Source organism: Heliconius melpomene, chromosome 19 (assembly GCF_056956725.1).
Source record: "Heliconius melpomene rosina isolate 202511_hmr_F chromosome 19, ASM5695672v1, whole genome shotgun sequence".
Taxonomy (NCBI): Eukaryota; Metazoa; Arthropoda; class Insecta; order Lepidoptera; family Nymphalidae; genus Heliconius; species Heliconius melpomene.
In genome coordinates this window covers 12,243,381-12,261,987 of record NC_140407.1, presented here as the reverse complement: position 1 = coordinate 12,261,987, position 18,607 = coordinate 12,243,381, and the positions used below count along the sequence as shown (strand labels likewise).

General features: G+C 31.9%; 1 protein-coding gene across 1 annotated transcript in view; it reads right to left on the bottom strand.

Moving 5' to 3' along the window:
- Nucleotides 1–18,607, bottom strand: part of ft (cadherin-related tumor suppressor fat) — an 84,496-nt gene that overhangs the window by 10,532 nt on the left and 55,357 nt on the right. Inside the window, exons 2-4 of the mRNA XM_085203872.1 lie at nucleotides 4,965–5,273; nucleotides 4,545–4,778; nucleotides 622–823 (exon numbers count right to left, since the gene is read on the bottom strand). Of these exons, the coding sequence (XP_085059998.1) occupies nucleotides 622–823; nucleotides 4,545–4,778; nucleotides 4,965–5,273 (745 nt within the window). The remainder of the gene's footprint in view (nucleotides 1–621; nucleotides 824–4,544; nucleotides 4,779–4,964; nucleotides 5,274–18,607) is intronic.

The window sequence follows — 18,607 nt, the reverse complement described above, 5'->3', positions numbered from 1 at the left end:
AAAGTACATCTAATACTAATAACAGAATACTGATGAAATGCATGTGTGTATGTACTATGTGTATACATATATAACTATGTATATCATTGCCTTAATTAAATAATAAATATAATAAATGTTTAGTACTAAATACAATTTATAATTATTATTTAACTTGGGTTATTTTACTTTAGAATTAATATTATTACTTATTTTATTATTATTGACAACACAATAAATAATATAATTTCAAAATATATTAATTACTAGCGGCCCGCTCGCGGTTACACCCGCGTGAACTATGTTATTATTAATTTCTGTCTCCATGACTACGTCCTAGTGACGTCTTTGCAAAATTTGAGACTCCTAGCATTTGTAGTAACGAAGTTTCATACAAACTTTCGACCCCAAAAATAACCCCTTAGAAGTCGAATATTACAAATTCCCGTCTTAGCGAGCACTTACGTCCTATAAGTGACTCCTATGCAATATTTGAGATTCCTAGCACTTGTAGTTTCTGAGATTTCGTGATGAGTGAGTGACCTTTCGATTTTATATATATAGATTTAATCCTTATATAGGATCGAACCATCGAATGTACACATACTTTCCAACATATCTTAGTATATATAATTTACTCACCTGAATCTATATCAGTAGCGCTAACTGTAACCACAGACGATCCAACTGGAGCATCTTCTAAAATCTCATTGGAAAAACTCATTGGGTCAAATATGGGAGCATTATCATTAAGATCAATTATGTTAATATAAACAGTCACAGTTCCAGACAATGAAGGGTGGCCATTGTCTTGTGCTTGAGCTACGAGTATGTAATGCTGCGTCTGAAAAAAATAATGAAATAATGTATTCAAGAAAAGTTGAAACTCAACGGATTGATGGTAGAGATCGACGATAAACAGAAATTAGCTTATTGTCTACAAAAAAATATACAAATGTATAGGTAATTAAAGAGCAAAGCTTAGCATCTCCAATGGTATACCTCCTTCTTCGATAAGAATAAACAATAAATATATATTTTTATAATTATATTTATTAATATAAAAATCAGCTTCACGCTGTATCCCGCACACAGCAGGGTAGGTAGAGAAAACCTAGTCAAGACACTCCGTTCCCCATTTTCCACCGAAAACTGGATTTATTGCTTGTTGAGTGGCGAAACTCAACGCCGCCCCCTCGGCACCAGAGCGAAGAAATGAAAATATAAATTTAAATATATATATATATGATTTCCTCGAGTGGGCATCGAACCCACAAACAGTCGATTTTACAGTTACACTATGTGCCACTGCGCCACAACTGGCCCTTATATAAATTAATTATATATGGGCCAACTCTTGTAAATTTTTAAAGATTCCAGAATAGGCACCTAAATAAATATCCAATTTGTATACACTAATAACAGAATTGTATGCAAGTAATTTACAAATGTTCTGAGAGCAGAATAACATGACATCATCATATTAAGGATGAGATCGGATCGGCATTCACATTTCCCATATAATAGGTCACCAAAGCTTCCCAACTATGACAAGCTCCCTCATTCGCAGATCGCGACGCGAGATGGCGATTTAAAAAACAAGCAGTGGCCTCGGAATCCGGCTCTCGGATGTTTTGCCGACGGCCGCTTTGTCAGACATTGTTTGGACCTTAATTTCGATGGCGGATCGAGCGGCCAAATGCCGAATATGATGCGCGACGCGAAAAAACTGTACCGGGATGAAATTAGCAGCTCTCTAGCGGGGTACGCAGAACTGGCGGGCGGTCGACAAAACGAATGTACAACGAATTGTTTTTACTAATTAACAGAGCCGGTTGACTTGATGAAGGAACGGCGAGCCACTCCCGGACTCGAGACGTGCGCTATTATATATATCGTTGGAATGTTTTTGTAGTTTAACAAAAATTATAATTAAAAACATTTAAATAAACAAGTTTAACGGCTCGTATTCATATAAAAACATTGAAATGAAAGCATTTTCTCGACTGCGACGTTTAGTAAAGTTCGCCACGACCGTGGTTCGGGACAGACAGGTTTGCATGAATAGCGGGATTAAATAATGCCTTGTATAGAACTACTAATAACAGGATGCCACAAATCATATTGTTTACTTGTGAATTCTATGTTTATTATTGTATAATCCAATATATGAATAGTATAATCATCATTTACATTTGAAAAAAACTGAAATTTTGTTATTTATTGAAACAGAATTGCGTCTTATAAAAGTACTAACAGCATAAAAACGAAGTAGATATATATATATATATATATATAGAACTTTATTTGATAGAGTACAGAGCAGCTGACTTATGACAATAAAAAAATAACGACCTACATGTTTTACAAGCTGAATATAACAATAGCTTACAGATAATTATTTTGGTAAAAAGTAAACTGCGTAGTTATAAAAATAAAGTATGCAACATTACAGTTTAAGAGCTTCATCCATCGTCGTTCTTATACTAATAGAGTCAACATTTGTTGTTCTTTTAGAAAATTAAATTTTAACAAGGTAATTGAATTTTAGCATTATGATGGAACATAGAATAATCGATTATAGAATGGGCAATTTTTTTAGGTTAATTATATTAACAATTGTATCACATATTTCTTGTTGTATTGGTATTATCAGAAATTTCTATCTATCTATCTATTGCTTGTTGAATCATATTAAATTTTAATAATCTTCTATTTTATTTTATTATGTGAATATGAATAGGTATTCACCTAACCAGTAAAATAAAGAAGAAGTGTAAATAGTTTATGAGTTTGTGGCATTTAATAATAGACGATCCGACCTTCACATCGATTGCTGTATAAGAACCATTCGACGGACGGTCATTTTACTGGACTCGTATTAAAACCCGCTCAAGGGCATCATCGCCCTTCGTCTCTGAATTGCACATCTTACCCACAGCATGCAATATTTTATACACCTTGAAATAAATTTTACTTATTTTTACGCCCAAAAGGCATTCACATAAGTGACTCAAAATGTTTTAACGAGAGAAATTTGATGTTCTTAATAATTTGCAAAGCTTTATAATATTTGACATTCGTTTAACGAAAGCAATTTGTCACTGCTTAAATAACATATTCTTGCAATATTTATAAATTTGACTAAAAAATAAAGGTATATTTATCCTTTTAGTTCAAGAATAGTAAGAAAAATCTTTTCACGATTCTGGATTTTAAGTAAGTTATTAGATTTGTGACGTTTTATATCACAGTATTTAAGCACAAACAGCTTTGGATGTGTAACATCGCGTCGTGCAATGTAACTACTTGAGCGGTCATCGCCCTGCCTCTAGATCTATGCTGAGATAATTGTATCAACCACAAATACAAGCACACGGGGCACCATCGACCAGGCTATAGCTGAGCCACCATGCAATCTACTTAATTTTCTAATCGTCCTAATCTAACATATTAAGAAAAATATGAATACTTAAATCATTATTACCATAATTTTATTTTTTCATTATAAATCTAACATCTTTAACAAATATTTAAACAAATACAAATATAATAAATATATTAAAGATAATAATAATAATAGCATACATATTTAAAGAGTATAATAACTTTTTAATGCATAAGGAATTTGAAAATTGAATAAGAGAAGAAAGATTTTGATCATAAATTTTCTTGGTCAATCATAAACAAGGGGCAATCTCGAGAGCGAAGGAGCGGATTCATATTATACCTAGAAGGACTGGTCAATGCCCTGTCTTGAAATTTGTGCAGAAAATTCATAACCTCTAGGCACACAGTAATAACGCTAGATGCACGTTTCTCTCGCGAAAAGTAGCACGAAGATTCTCGAACAAAGGGTAAACAGGTTAAATTCAATGAATTTTATGATTATATTTATTTATAAAGTACAAATTAGGTATTATATTTGCTTTTTAACTTTATATTACTTAATCATAATAATAATCTAAATCAGCTTCAAGCATGTAGCAGGTTAGACAGGGGTAACCTAGTGTTAAGACACTCCGTTCCCCACTTTCCGCCGAATTTTTCGAGGAATTGCGTGTTAAATGGCGGTACTCAACGCTGGCTTTTATAAGGTACTTATTGACATAATTATAAAATAAATACTAACATATTATATCTCCACAAAAATAAGTCCTATATAGTAATCAACATTATAGTTCTTTAACCTTATAGTTTGTAAGAATTTTTATGTTTCAATTAACATTTTTACTATTTTCAGATCTGATAACGGCCGATGTGTAAAGTGTTCAATTAAATAAACATGCTATACAAGAAAGATATGCAGTGTATTGGCAATAATTGGTGACTTACGGTTGTACGAGTATTTAGGTAAACAAGAAAGTTAACATTAAAATTCTAATACAAATTCAATGTTGAAATTAAAAATGAAATAATTGGATTAATTAATAATTAAATTAGTTCTTTTTAAATGGTGTAAGTTTTTCGCGTTAATTAACATTTAAAATAATACCAGTAAATTAAAATTCAAATATTAAATAACAGTTGTGAAAATATATATTGATCTTATTATAATATCTTACCTCTTCGTAATCAAGTCTCGCCGTTAATGTAAAAATTCCAGTTTGGGGATTAAGAGAGAACACATCGTTGGCCCAATCCGATATCACAGTATATGTTAGTTGAGCATTTAACCCAGAATCTGCGTCAACGGCCCCAACGGTCCCAATAATGGAACCTCTGGCGGCGTTTTCGGGGATGTCAAAAGAATATGCACTTTCTTTGAAAACCGGTGGATTGTCATTTGTATCGGTGACCTGAAAATATTTTGAAATATGGTTATTAATAGGTATTTTCAACTTAATAAATAGAGGTAGTCAACTTCTATTGGATGAACTAAATATATCTAATATTTTATATAAAATGTATAGTAAAATCTTTATATTGCGTTTTTTATTTGTAAATACATATATGTTATATTCAATGATAATAATATAACTAACCTGCACGATAATTTTAACATCTGTATACTGTATTCCATCGTCAGCTCTTATTATCACCTGGTATTCTGAAATGTTTTCGCGGTCAAGTGGTTCTTTCAATGTCAGTTGACCGCTTAAAGAATCTAAAGAGAAAGGCGTGGGCTCCTCTGTCTGTATACTGTATGTAGTTGTGCCTATTGTATCAGGATCTTCAGCTAAAATCGTTGCGATAAGCTGTCCAGGTGCTAAGTCTTCAGAAGCAAAATATGCTGAAGGAATATTCTTGAATTCTGGTGGACTGTCGTTCTTATCCAAAATTACGACTTCAACCTGTAAACAAAGAATTAGAAAATTAATTAGAAAATTGGCCAAATCAAGAGGAAAAAAATACTATTGTAACAATAACGCATTTTAGAAAGTCTCAACTTCAACAAAACAGTCCCAGTCAAGACGTCTGATGTTTTATTTATAATACTAGCAGAAAATCGGCCACTTTAACACAGTATAAGAACACAAACTAAATTAATAATTCTAAAAATGCAACCTTCGAGCGATTGTCTCAAAAATTACGTGTCCCTACTGACCGGCGGAGCGACAAAATACCTATGCTTAAGGTTCAAATTGCTCTAATCTATAAATTTGTTCCGGATTTTAACGTCAGTAGCAAACGTGCAAAAACTTTCAAAAAGTAACTAATTTAACCAATATATGTAATTAATACATATTTTAAACATACACATGTATATTTTGCCTTCCGATATTATATGGCGTTGTCAGATTTATGCGTCAAAGAGAAAAAGGTATACAGCTCGGTGAAGATAAGATGATTTAGATAAGATTTACAAAATTAGAGGCGAGCTTTACAAATGAAGGCGGTGAACGTTTACAAAAAGCAGCTCGAACAAAACTCGACAAGTCAACAAAGGGTCAGGGAAGCGAAAGACTTGAACCACCGTAGTTTCGTCATCTGTACATTTGAGCACGGAGAATTCGGAGCACAATGATCGAACCCGTCACAGATAAGAAGAAGCCGATTGTCAAAAGTTCTCCGGCCTCGTCGTGAAGAAGCTACACATTTGTTATGATGACTCAATATTTTCTTTGTATTTCCACGAGGGTGCCGTCACAATACCACTGCCTAGAAACACTATATACACGCCTACGATGATATTCTACGTAAGAGAAGCAGCAATTAACGTTGATTGTACGACCGTGTCAATCAAGGAAATAAATTGAAATGTGTTAATAAATTTATTGTACAAGAAATAAGAAAGCTTGAGAATATTTAAGAGCGATTGTAAATGCTGGACGCTGTTGATATTACATCCTATGTTCTCAACGCATGTATTAATTTGTGAACAATATAAGTATATGTACTAAGTGAATTAATGAAACGTGTATTATAATATAAGTATACAAACACTTGCTTGAAAAGAACACAAAAAAAACCAAATTAAAAAAGTTGAACGTTTCTCGTCTTTTCCTATCGGACCCCCTAGAGTTCATGTTTGAAGTAATCGATTAAGGGAAGAGAAATGACAAGACGTCGGTTTTCTTGAAACGTCGATTAATCAAGTTTTGATAATTGATAGTGGTACGCTACTAGATTAATACGAAATACTAACGTTTGTTTAAGCTCACTATTAAATAATGGTCTGTGCATTCGGAACTTGTGTAATGCTGGTATTGGGAATATACAATCAAATATTAATGTTCGTTACAAAGATTGATAGCCGGATTGGTAAGCTAAATAATTGAAAAACATTTTCCAAAAGGCCTATTTTTAACTAAAACTTGTGTTATTTTTCGGTAATCATTTATTATTATTATAAATAATATCATTTAGGCTTTTCAAAATATATTAAACTTTAACAAAAATCGTTTTATAATGTTAACAAGATATTAAAGTTGATTTAAACATATTATCTTCAACATCATCGTCGTCCGAGCCTTAGTAAGCCCATTGCTGGACCTTCAATTATTTCCACTACGATTGGTCCCGCGCTTCCCGCATCCAATGACTTCCGACGACCTTCGGATCATCGGGGACATATTATATTCTCTCAAAAATATTATAAGACAATATGAGAATTGTATTTAAACAAAAATGAAAAATGATAAAACGCGTATAAATATAAAGTGTTATTATATATGTTATGGCTAAAATTAAAAAAATAATTAATGAGTTCACAGTGAGTTCTTTTGTAGTTTTTTTATAGTTACCGATCGTGCTCCTCCAGATCGTTCGGTAACCAAAAAAAGAGCCCACAATTTTGTCGTTTTGGTGCCCTGCAATGTAGACTCAGGAACATCAATCATTCTAGTCATTTACCTCAAAAATGTTGACGTCACGCCTTGATTGCCTCTCTCTCCTCATTTTTATACAATTTCCCTCGGACCTCCAATTTCAAAGGATATTTGTTACTATGGTGATTTTGAAAGTAATTTATCATTATGCAAAATTGATTGTTCCTTTAATACAATACATGTCTAATTTGCGTTCGGCCAAGTGTACGTAATATAAGCCGACAATTTCGGCCAACATTTTAAAATAGTGTTTTTAGAGTATCGTAAAACGTGAAATGCAAAATTTTTAAAAATAAATATGATTTTTCATAAAGAAATTTACACTTTCGATCAATTTCAAGTTCGATCCTGCTAATTGCAATTCACATTCGAGGGAATTAATTATTATTTATTAATATTTTTATCTCGTCGGTCTGGCACTAAGGCAAAAGCCCAGCATTAAATTCCACCATTCAACATGTAATGCCTCAAAAAAAATACAGAAACGGAGTGTCTTAACACTAGGTTCCCAGGCTCCCTCTACCTCTGTCTGAATATCTATATTCAGACCACACAGAAAGGTAAATAAAATAACATTCCGTAATCAGCGTACACAACAAAAATAAGTAAGTGTTTAATGGATAATATTTGTAATAGGCGAGAAACTATCGTAAAAGTAAAACCTCACTAATTATGTAGCGTAAAACGAAAAGTATTTTTAGTTTTCGTAGTGTTTAAACTTACGCTCAATAAATACTTAGAAAATTAGTAACAGCTAATACTAACACGAGCTTTAATTATATATAATTACGCAACAGGTGAAATTACCTTTGGCTTTTGAATATTGAATATAATAGAATTTATTGTTTTTAGGTTTTACACAGAATTAATCTTTCTTCAATAATGTTCCTTGCTTTTTTTATTTTTTTTACAACTAATAATAGTTTATAGTTTTTTGTTAATAGTTTATAGTATTTATTAATTGTTTATAGTTTTTTTTCGTATAAATAATAATAACTTGTTTGTACCACAGCGTGTTGAGTGTTCTTTTGTGTGAACATTGTGTTGAGAGAACTCAACACAATGTTCACACAAAAGAAATAATATAAATATAACTATTTAAGTTTAATATTTTTAATTATATAACTAATTTTATATTCTTACACAGGTTTTACAAAATACAATATTTTACTGTATTTATTTATGTATATTTTGAAACAAGTTGGGTTCGTATGCCTACATGTAAGCAATTAGATGTTACATTAGTATGCGAGCGCGCTCCGCCTACACTGCCTATCGATATTCCGTACGTATATTTAAATTATTATTATATACACACACGCACAGAATATTGAAGTGATTATACAAAAGACTCTTAGTTGTGCCTAAATATCGTAATTTATATTCACTTGCACTAAATTAGGTATCAGGTAGACCATATTGCCAGAAATATTTTTATTTATATTTAGTCATATACAATACTCGTATAATTAATCCAAGATAGTAGTAAGAAGATAAAATATTCCTAAACTATAAAGATACAAGTAAAGGTGTGTTTCATTCATTTCTTAAGATACTGATCCTGTTTGCTTGTAAGTATATTATCCATACCTATATTATAAATTCGAAAGTAACTCTGTCTGTCTGTCTGTCTGTCTGTCTGTCTGTCTTTTACGCAATCAGGGCCAAACCGCTAATTTAATTGTGATAAAATACTCATATAGAGATACTTGAGGGTCCCGGGATGAACATAGGATACTTTTTTTTTCTCATATTTGTAATATTTTCGATATATACCAATATATTAAAATAATTAATTTGACATGCAATTTATTCCGCCATGTTAATAACAATCGTCGCTACGCGTTGCTAAGCAACGGCTTGCAAAGTTTGTTGTTTTAAGAAAACGTCACCCAAAGTGAGTTTGCTTAATGCATACATGGCGCGCGTCGATATAGATTTGTATACATTAACAAAAATTAGATGATTTCTATAATTTGATATTCATCCTTATGAAAATAAATATAATAGTCACTTTTAGCATTTCATCTTGATGAAAATTATAGTTTACTGTATAACATTCTAATAAATAATTAAGATGTCACTGATTCGGAATGACCTAGCCTACGAATGGTATAGTATGACCGACGCGAACGGGCAGACGACTTTAATGGTTTTGTAAATTTTTATATATTTTCGAATTACTATTATTTCTTATGTAATTATTTGCTGCTTATAATTAATTTATCTCAGTTCGGTTATCTATACCGATGTTATACACTTAAAATATCGTAATTTTAATCATTTGGGATTTTATTTAATATTGTTCGCAAAAATTAATAATTATTTAATATAGAAAAATGTTTAGTACGCGCGCACGGCAAACTTTAGGTACTTTTTCTAATATTAAGAATTTCCTTTAGTTACTTTTACTTCTTTTGTTTGTTCATTTCGGTTACTCAGATATTTTTTCTAATAATAAATCTCCACTTATTATTATTTTTTAACTTATTTTAATTATTTAGGCTTATATTTTCGCGGGCGTAGCCGCGTCCGGGCCCACTAGTTTGTATATAAAAATAGAATTTACCTTGAGTTGGGTTTTAGTTTTCATAATGCACAGTAATTCCTCATTATTTGTATTTGGCTAGTTATATTCTTTAGGTTACGGGTAATTTATAGTGTTTGTGCTGCAGTATCATATCTTCTAAACATCTAAATCGATTCAAATATTAAAATTATAAAAACGATCATTATTTTTAAAACTTTCTTATATATTATACAAAGCATATTATAAGATTATAATATTTTTCTAAACAGAAAAGCTAAATTTTAAATATAATTTATTGAACATTTAGTAGTGAAATTTCATTCTCATCCTTTAAAATCTGTCCCTTCAGTGGTATATGATTTCGTATAATGGTTATTGTTAGTGTTCATGTAGATTTATTCCCTCGAGGCAACACGCAGGACTCTCTCAATTTGTCCTAAATTCCTGACCTAAGGCCATAATCTTCGCATTACCGATTGATCGATAGTATAATTTTTATTATAAAAAAAATATTGCAATACTTAAAGTATATATAATTTGAAATATATTTAAGTTGTAGTTTAACTAAGATCGCTTTAGTTATAAAATATTTAACTTTTGTTTATAATTTTTTGACATTAATAACTAATACATATTACACGTAGTTCAATATTCTAATATCAAGGGAACCAAAATAAAAAAAAAGGAAAATTGTTAAAATAATATTCCTAAATAACTTAGCTGTCTGATTTAAATGAGATCAGAGATCAGACTGTCTTTGAAATATGGCAACGGATTATAAATCCGTGAACAAAACTCAACCGTTAGAAGCTTTAACTGTAATAATATAATAGCAATTCGTATATTCATATAATGGTTAAGTGAAACAGATAGTTGGAAACCTTCTAATATCTCGCTGTAAACAATATTCGCGGTCTCTCCGCAAATAAATGAAGTACACGAACGAAAATCACGAGTTGAGAATTTTTCAACGTCGTCCTCGGATCGAAATCTGCGCAAGCGCTTGGGCGACTACAAAGAGGTTAACGATTACCGAACTCAAATTAAAGGAGAACGTTTTTTTTTTTGTTTTTGTGTTATTTGATTTTGTTGATAGAAAATACTACAAAGATATATCTACTACAAGGGAATGTCTTGACACTAGGTTCCCTCTGCCTATTCTGCTGTGTGCGGGATAAAGCGTGAAGCTGATTCATCTTGTAAACATTATATAATAATTAAAACTATTCGTGGGTAATATACTCGTATTATATAATAATGACTAAACTAAAAAAAAAAGCATTTCACAGCAACACAATGCAATTCGTTTCATGACATTGCTATTAAAGATGAAAAATATGAAATACCACTTCTAAGTCCGGCTGGACACGAGTAAGCACAATAGTGTTGCCTGACAAGGAGAGAGTCGTGACCGCTTCAATGGGGGCGGCGGGACGCTGCAGGCGTAAATAATGCTGACGTCTGATCTTAATTATCCCTCCATCGTTAGAGATGACCGGAATCAGAGAGTTGCGACACTCAGCCCATTATCTCAACGGTTCTATCGCCCACTGATAAATCGATAGTAACTAGAACCACCTGTAAGCTACGAGTATAATGCCATTTTGGCAGCGGACATTGTAATTCTTTTGTTGTTATTGCCATTGTTTTCGCCGCGATGACTTGGAATTTATCTATAATCGATACTTCTAGATAAGAATATGAAAGGTACGTTTATTATAATTCCATGTACATGACTCGTCAATAGAGCTGAATCTACGTTAGAGTTCTATCATTAGCAGTATCATAATTTATATCGGATACACCTACGTACTTTAAACGTGCTGAAATGGTCGTAGATGTTAAAAGCTATAGTGTAGGTTTTAATAGGAAATATAAAAGATCCACGAGGTACAGTAAATAGTTGTGAGTTTGATCCCACTAGGAGAAATGGTTTTTTCTCGTTTCCTCGTTCTGGTCAGATGTCAGAGCGCATGCTTGAGCAGAGCGCGTCAACGCGACGGCTGTGGGCTTTCTCAATCCCCAATGCTTCAAGAATTCGGCAGAATGTGGGGAACGGAAGTGTCTTAACTAGGTAACGTAGGTTCCCATCCTTCTTCTGCCTACGCTGCCTTGAGCGGGATTCAGCGTGAAGCAGCAGAAAAGTTAATTTGGAGTGTTTTTAATGTAACAAAAGCAAAAATGTTAATTGAGAACGTTTAAGCGAGAAATACGGACAAATAGCAACAATCCTACAATTTAATCACAATCAATTTCCCACGAATTGCGTATTATCGTACCTAGTTTTAGATATGTATCTATGCGTAAATTGAATAATAAATACCTTTTTCGTAGCGGCTGGTATTGTGACAGCGTTGAAATTAATGCTTTATCTAAATGCTAACTAGTTTCAGGTTATTACTCATTCAAAGCTTAGTTATGGCGCTTTGTTTCAACTCTAAGACCGCCAGTACTTGGACGATACGCCCATTACGTAATACATTTGGCACCCAATTGTTGAATTGAATTTACATACTATTTTTGTGTAATTAGAAAATTGATATTTTTTTTCTATTAATTATTTAAAGTTATATAAGAAAATAATATGTATCGTCCATATATAAATCGTAATTTCTAATGTTACTAACATAATATATATATGATTCATTTGTTATATTCGAATATATATTAAAAATTCAGCTTTAAGAAAACTCATTATGTTTAGTTGAATCTGGTTTGGTTATCGATAAACTTCGCAAAAAAATATCAAGCGACAATACAAAGCCATTACGTGATTAAATAAACGTTAGATGTGATTTATATATTATGTACAAAATTATTTGAACAACTTTAATTGATTATATTTATTTAAGACAAATGTTTAAGTTATTTTCTGCTCGGGTTCTAGTGATATATTATTATAGGTAACTTATATACAATAAAATACACGTGCCGAAGACAATTTTGGCTTTGAATATTAAATAATATAATTTTAAACACATAAAATAATACAAATATATACAGAATTGTATATTCAATTCCACAAATTCTTTAATTAATCTAAAAAAAATTCGCATATTTCGGATTCGCTCTGAAAGTCATCTTGAAATTGCATATAAAATTAAAAGGACGTCTCTTGAAATGTCGTCCGAACCAAAAATTAAAAGTGATAATTTTTAATTTTTGATATGGAGTTTTATATGTACTATAGTACTTTTATTGTATTTAGTTTTTGGCTAACAGTTGATTTTAGTATTTTTTACAGTTTATTATAGTTTTTTTAAAAAAACAGAATAACATCGATTTTAGAGAACACGATGGGCAAGATCGTTGTCTTAGTTCTGCACGACGCGATGATTAAAACGGATTCGAATGCTTTAAAAGGAAAACCAGGTTAACTAACGTGATTACTAAGCATTTTTGTGTATACCATCGTAAGAAAAAGATATACCTATATAAAAAGTATAGTTATCATTATAACAATATACTAAAACTCGCCACTGCGCACGAGCACGCTGTATACTACACGAAGCAGGGTAGACAGAGGGAACCTGGGAACCTAGTGTAAAGACATTTTCGTTTCCCACTTCATGCTGAATTTTCAAGGCTGTGTAAGTGGCGGAACTCAACGCCGCGTTTGCCTTATGTCCATAAATAATAAATTATAATAACTTTCCAAATATCTAATAAACTACTTATTTTATACTAACTTTCATACCCTAAGCTTAATCAAAAAAATAAAAATAATGAATCATCAGAGGGAAAATAATTCACACACTTGTTTTAAGCGCCAAATATTAAGGTATAATCACACTCACGTAGATATAATTTGTTCATAATATAAATGAATATATTAATAATCTACAATTGTTAACGTAAGAAAAATAATAAAACAAAATATCTACTATTACATTTAAGTACAAGCCATAAAAACATTTAAAATATATGATTCTAGAATATAAAATAATAATAATATCTTAACAGCTTCACACGTACCGGAGCTGATATCGTAGAAACAGTTCCCGAGATTACACTCACCAGTACGTTTTACAACCAGGCCGATCAAGTATATAATTGAAAGACTTTATTACCTTACTCCAATAGTATGAACAAGGCTTAATTCTGCGTATTATATTACCTAAAGGCTTAAGCCAGTTCATTAAGGATCGTTCAATCATTTGTTAAGGGAAACCTTTTATTATTTTTGTTCGACATTCTTTTGTGCGCGCGCACAAAACGCAAATGGCCCTCACAATTAGATATATAATATGGTTTTTGAAAATTAAGACAAGCTGTATTACAGAACGAATACTGTTCAGGGGTAATTATTTAGTTATGGCTAATCATATTTAAATTCTAATATGTGATTTCTGTCTTGTATATTTGTACCAGTGTAGATACAATCTTATTTTACATGAAGTTTACACCTATTCGTATGTCAATACATTGTTTGCACTTCAAGAAATAAAATTTGGGACATTTGAAAAGATAAAAATAAAAGTCCCATTTTATGCGATTAGATAAAAATAAATATTTCAAACTACAAAACTGTTTTAGCTATTTTTTTCGTTTGTTTGTTACATTTATTATGTTAATGAAGCATACCTCTAGCGCGATTAAAAGAGTAAACATAATAAAAAAATAATAAAAAAAAGTGTTTCAGCTTTTACAAAACCAGCACTAAATAAGTACAGCCGTAAAGGTTTTATGATCGCTCAGAACATTAAAAGTAACAACTTTATCCACTATTCTTATCTAAAATCAATTTTTACTCGTTGGCCGGTCCCCTTCTGCTAGGTATCTACTTATAAGCGAAACCAGTTATGTGCGTGTCAGAATACGAAATTAGGGCTCCGCAGTCCGCAATCCGAGGCTTAAAAAATTCCTCATTTAAATATGCGCCTATTTAATTTTTTACATAAAAAAATCAAACGTGTCCGCTGATTTTTTTGTTATCACGAATTAAATCTACATAGAATACAGGCTTTTAGCATATACTTATAGATTAGTAATATGTTGATTCATTATAGATGTTGTAATATGGATATTTTTACTATTATATTACGTTTCTATTTTATTATAAGGACATTTAGCTATCTAAATTTTGCAGGTTAAAATTCATAGCGATTGTAACATATAACGAAATATTCAATATAAGGAATAAAGAGTATCTAAATATTTTAATATTGCAACATTTTTAAAATAAACAGGTATGGTAACATAATTTACCCAGCCACGGGCTCTCGACATCATAATACTAATTTTCGCACGCTCTATACGAAGCATATAAAAGTTTATTACTGTAAATATATCCGGCTTCATAGGTGTCACATTATTTCACATATTTTATGGGATTTTATGTAATCATCTTCTCGTTTTGTGTTAAAAACGTATAGAGTAAATAGATTTTGAAATAAGTTAAGGTGCTTTTTATGATTGTTGATTTATTATGAATGCCTCATACCTGTATAATAAATGTTAATAAGTGACAAAGAATTTAAATGTTATATATATACTTTTATTTTAGATACGTATATAAAATCTTAAATGTCAGCTCTGTTTAATATTATACATTGCTATAAAAGGGTACAATGCAAGTGAAAAAACAAATTCTGGGAATTTCCCTTACCTCGTCTAAGTACCTGTATCTATCTCTACCTACCCTGCTATGTGCGGGATACAGCGTGAAGCTGATTAATTTTTATTTATATATCATTAGAAAATACCTGTCGCGTTAAACACTAAAGCGGCATTCCATTAGTTTATATAGTTTAGCTGCACTATTATGGTTCCTCTTCAAATGCTCTGGATCTTCAATATCTTTAATTTTTATATGACGTAGGTATATGTACAGTCAATTACCACCATATTTTTAATAGAATATTTAATAAATTTCAAGAAAATTTAACAATATATTAATTATAAAATAGCGAGTCTTGAGATTCAAGAACTAAACATTACTAGTTATGTTAGACCTTTTGCCATAATTGTAGCTTATGCGTTATATAGTTTATACATCAGGTATATGTAAACTTTCATAGATCCATTCAGTATCTTTTGTAAGAAAACCCAAGCCCCTCCAACTTTCAGTTACGATATTAGTAGGATATACATATTTATTTTCTGTGTATTTTTTGTGGTTGTGAATGTTTATTTATTTACTTATTTTTTATATAATACGATCAAAATTCCATCGACTGTGACGACAACATGGATTCATTAACGCTATCGAAAGAACGAACCCAGCCGATATTGTATACGAGGTTTATCTCTCAAAGCTTTTAGTCTCAAGATTTGTGTTCAGATGTGTAAATTTCAATGTGACAGCTGATATCTTCTTAAAATAGGTTGTTTATCAAGAAAACTACTTATTTAAAAAACTCAAGAGTAGGTGGATACTTCCTTTCACATGTATGTATAATACAATGTGTTCAAAAAATGCATTATTTAGTAATTATAAGTCTCACATGTCGGCATATTTACATGTTATATACATTATCTGAGCCGTGGATAAAATATTATATGAGATCTTTAGATCTAACTGAACAGAATTTATTGACAGTTTTCAAGTGATGTGCCGCATCTAGCCCATGATGAGTGTATATAAACTAATATTTACATTCGCTACGAATAGAGAATACTAAATACAAAACCCACATCAAAGACAAAGGAAAAAGTAATGTAAATATAAACATACCCAGGAAAAGAACAGAAAATTCCTTTTAATTTGCATTAAAAGAGTGTTTTACCTCAACACACAAATCGTACATCGATCTTTAATATACATAAATATGTTAAAATTAAAATTATTATAATTATTTATGCATACAACAAAAGCCCGTAATTAAATTGGCTTTTAAGCGACACGAGCGCATTGCGGGCTGTCGCATGCGCTCGCTGCATCGACTGGAACCGCGAGGCGGCGCGTAAAACTGTCACGATAAGAATCGATTGCGAGATACCATCGACTGGATCGACTCGTCCGTAAGACAGTTGCCTGACTTTACCGACACCGCTCTATCCTACTATTAATGATACCCTAATGAACCAAATAGAAAACTTCGTTCAGTTACATGGTCATGGGTTCAGATATAATATTTATATACAAGCGACCCGTTCGCAGCTTTGCCTGTTTAAGCTAGCTTTAAGCTTTGATATAGTTAATAGCGTTTAAATATATTATGTTTTCAGCACATGAATAGTGTTTCTAATGTTATTTTTTTATATTTCGGTGTTACATTATACTAAATAAATACTGAAACCTTTATTTATATTGTAAGTTCACTTCATGCCAAATTTCATAACTGTAAATCCACAGAAAGTACCCTATAGGCTCTGATTACGCAGTAAATTTCATATAAAATACAGATAACGATGCATAAGTGCAATGGATCTTGATTTTTGCTATGCTTCCAGGACCGTAGATCCGGATATTTGATGTCAGTTTGATACCTCCACAGAATCTTTAGATAAATGATCTACACCGACACACAGACAGACAATAAAGTGATCCTACGATCCGTTGTTTCAGTTTGAAATACGGAACCCTAAAAAAATATTTTAACCTCTTAGTTGAATGGTACATCAAAACATTCTTGTTCAACTAGATATTATTAACGGGTCATAATTAAAATCGTTTAATTACATTAATTTAGCTGTCTTATACATTTTATTCTTGGTTATCTTAACCTGTCACAGTTTATTTACTAGAAGGCTGGAAAGACGTCTTCCAAATTAAAGCTATCTTTATTTTATACATTACTAATAGATAGTTAATATTAAATCTGCAACTTGTTCCTGAACCTAGCTTTTGTTTTCCGCATGAAGCAGAGTACGCAGAGTGCCTAGTGTTAAGACACTCCGCAGCCCATTTTCCACTAAATTCGTCGCACTTTGCCTCGACTAGAGAGAAGAAATGAAAATATGAAATATTTCATTTCCTCGAGTGAGAATCGAACCCACAACCTGTCGCGTTTACAGTCACTCATTGTGCCCTTGCACCACGACTGGCCCCTTGTTACTTCATCGTTATATACTAGTATACAAGCAAAACCACGTAGCCGACAAGGATTAGGTACTAGGTCCACAATACCATAATATCATGATAAATTATTAAATGGTCTGACTCATACCACGAGAGTATCCCGGCGCGTCGCTTGCACATACACAAGTATATAAAGGTACCTACATATCTGGAAGCAGCAATCGTCGCAGGAGCCGGTCGTTCACACGGCGTTGTCCAATTTATGGACTTTTTTCCCAGGTGTAATGTTACGGCTATAAAATTCAGTTTTTGTTGGCCGGGCGCATGCTCGCTAGATCTCCCGTCGCGAGATATGTTGATTTACGTTTAACGCGCGTGACCTCTCGTCGGAGCCGATCATAGGATCGATAGACGATTCGAACCCGCGCTCCGAACATATCAGCACATAGCCCATCGAAGCGATGTATCTTAGGAAATATTTCGCTGTATATAACCGCTCTGCCGGCCGTTCGGACCGAGATTGCTAGATTTCTTTGCATTTCACACGATTCAGTTGAAATAATCGAATCTACCATCCAAATATCATAAATTTTAATTTAAATTGTATCTTAGTTCGTTGATTTTTATCTAAGAATTTAATAGGTTAGTTATTACAATTATTGTTTCAGATAAAATATGAGAAAAAATATTATTAACTTATTTTTGTTGTATGTGCGAATAACGAGATTATATTCTAAGAAGTTCGACAATTTCATGTTCTAGGCTTAATTAGGTAACGACAATAACCTTAGATCTCTTGATCTAAAGATAAAATGCAATCTAAAGATAAAATGTTACAATGAATTGTTGTATGGAAATTAAAGT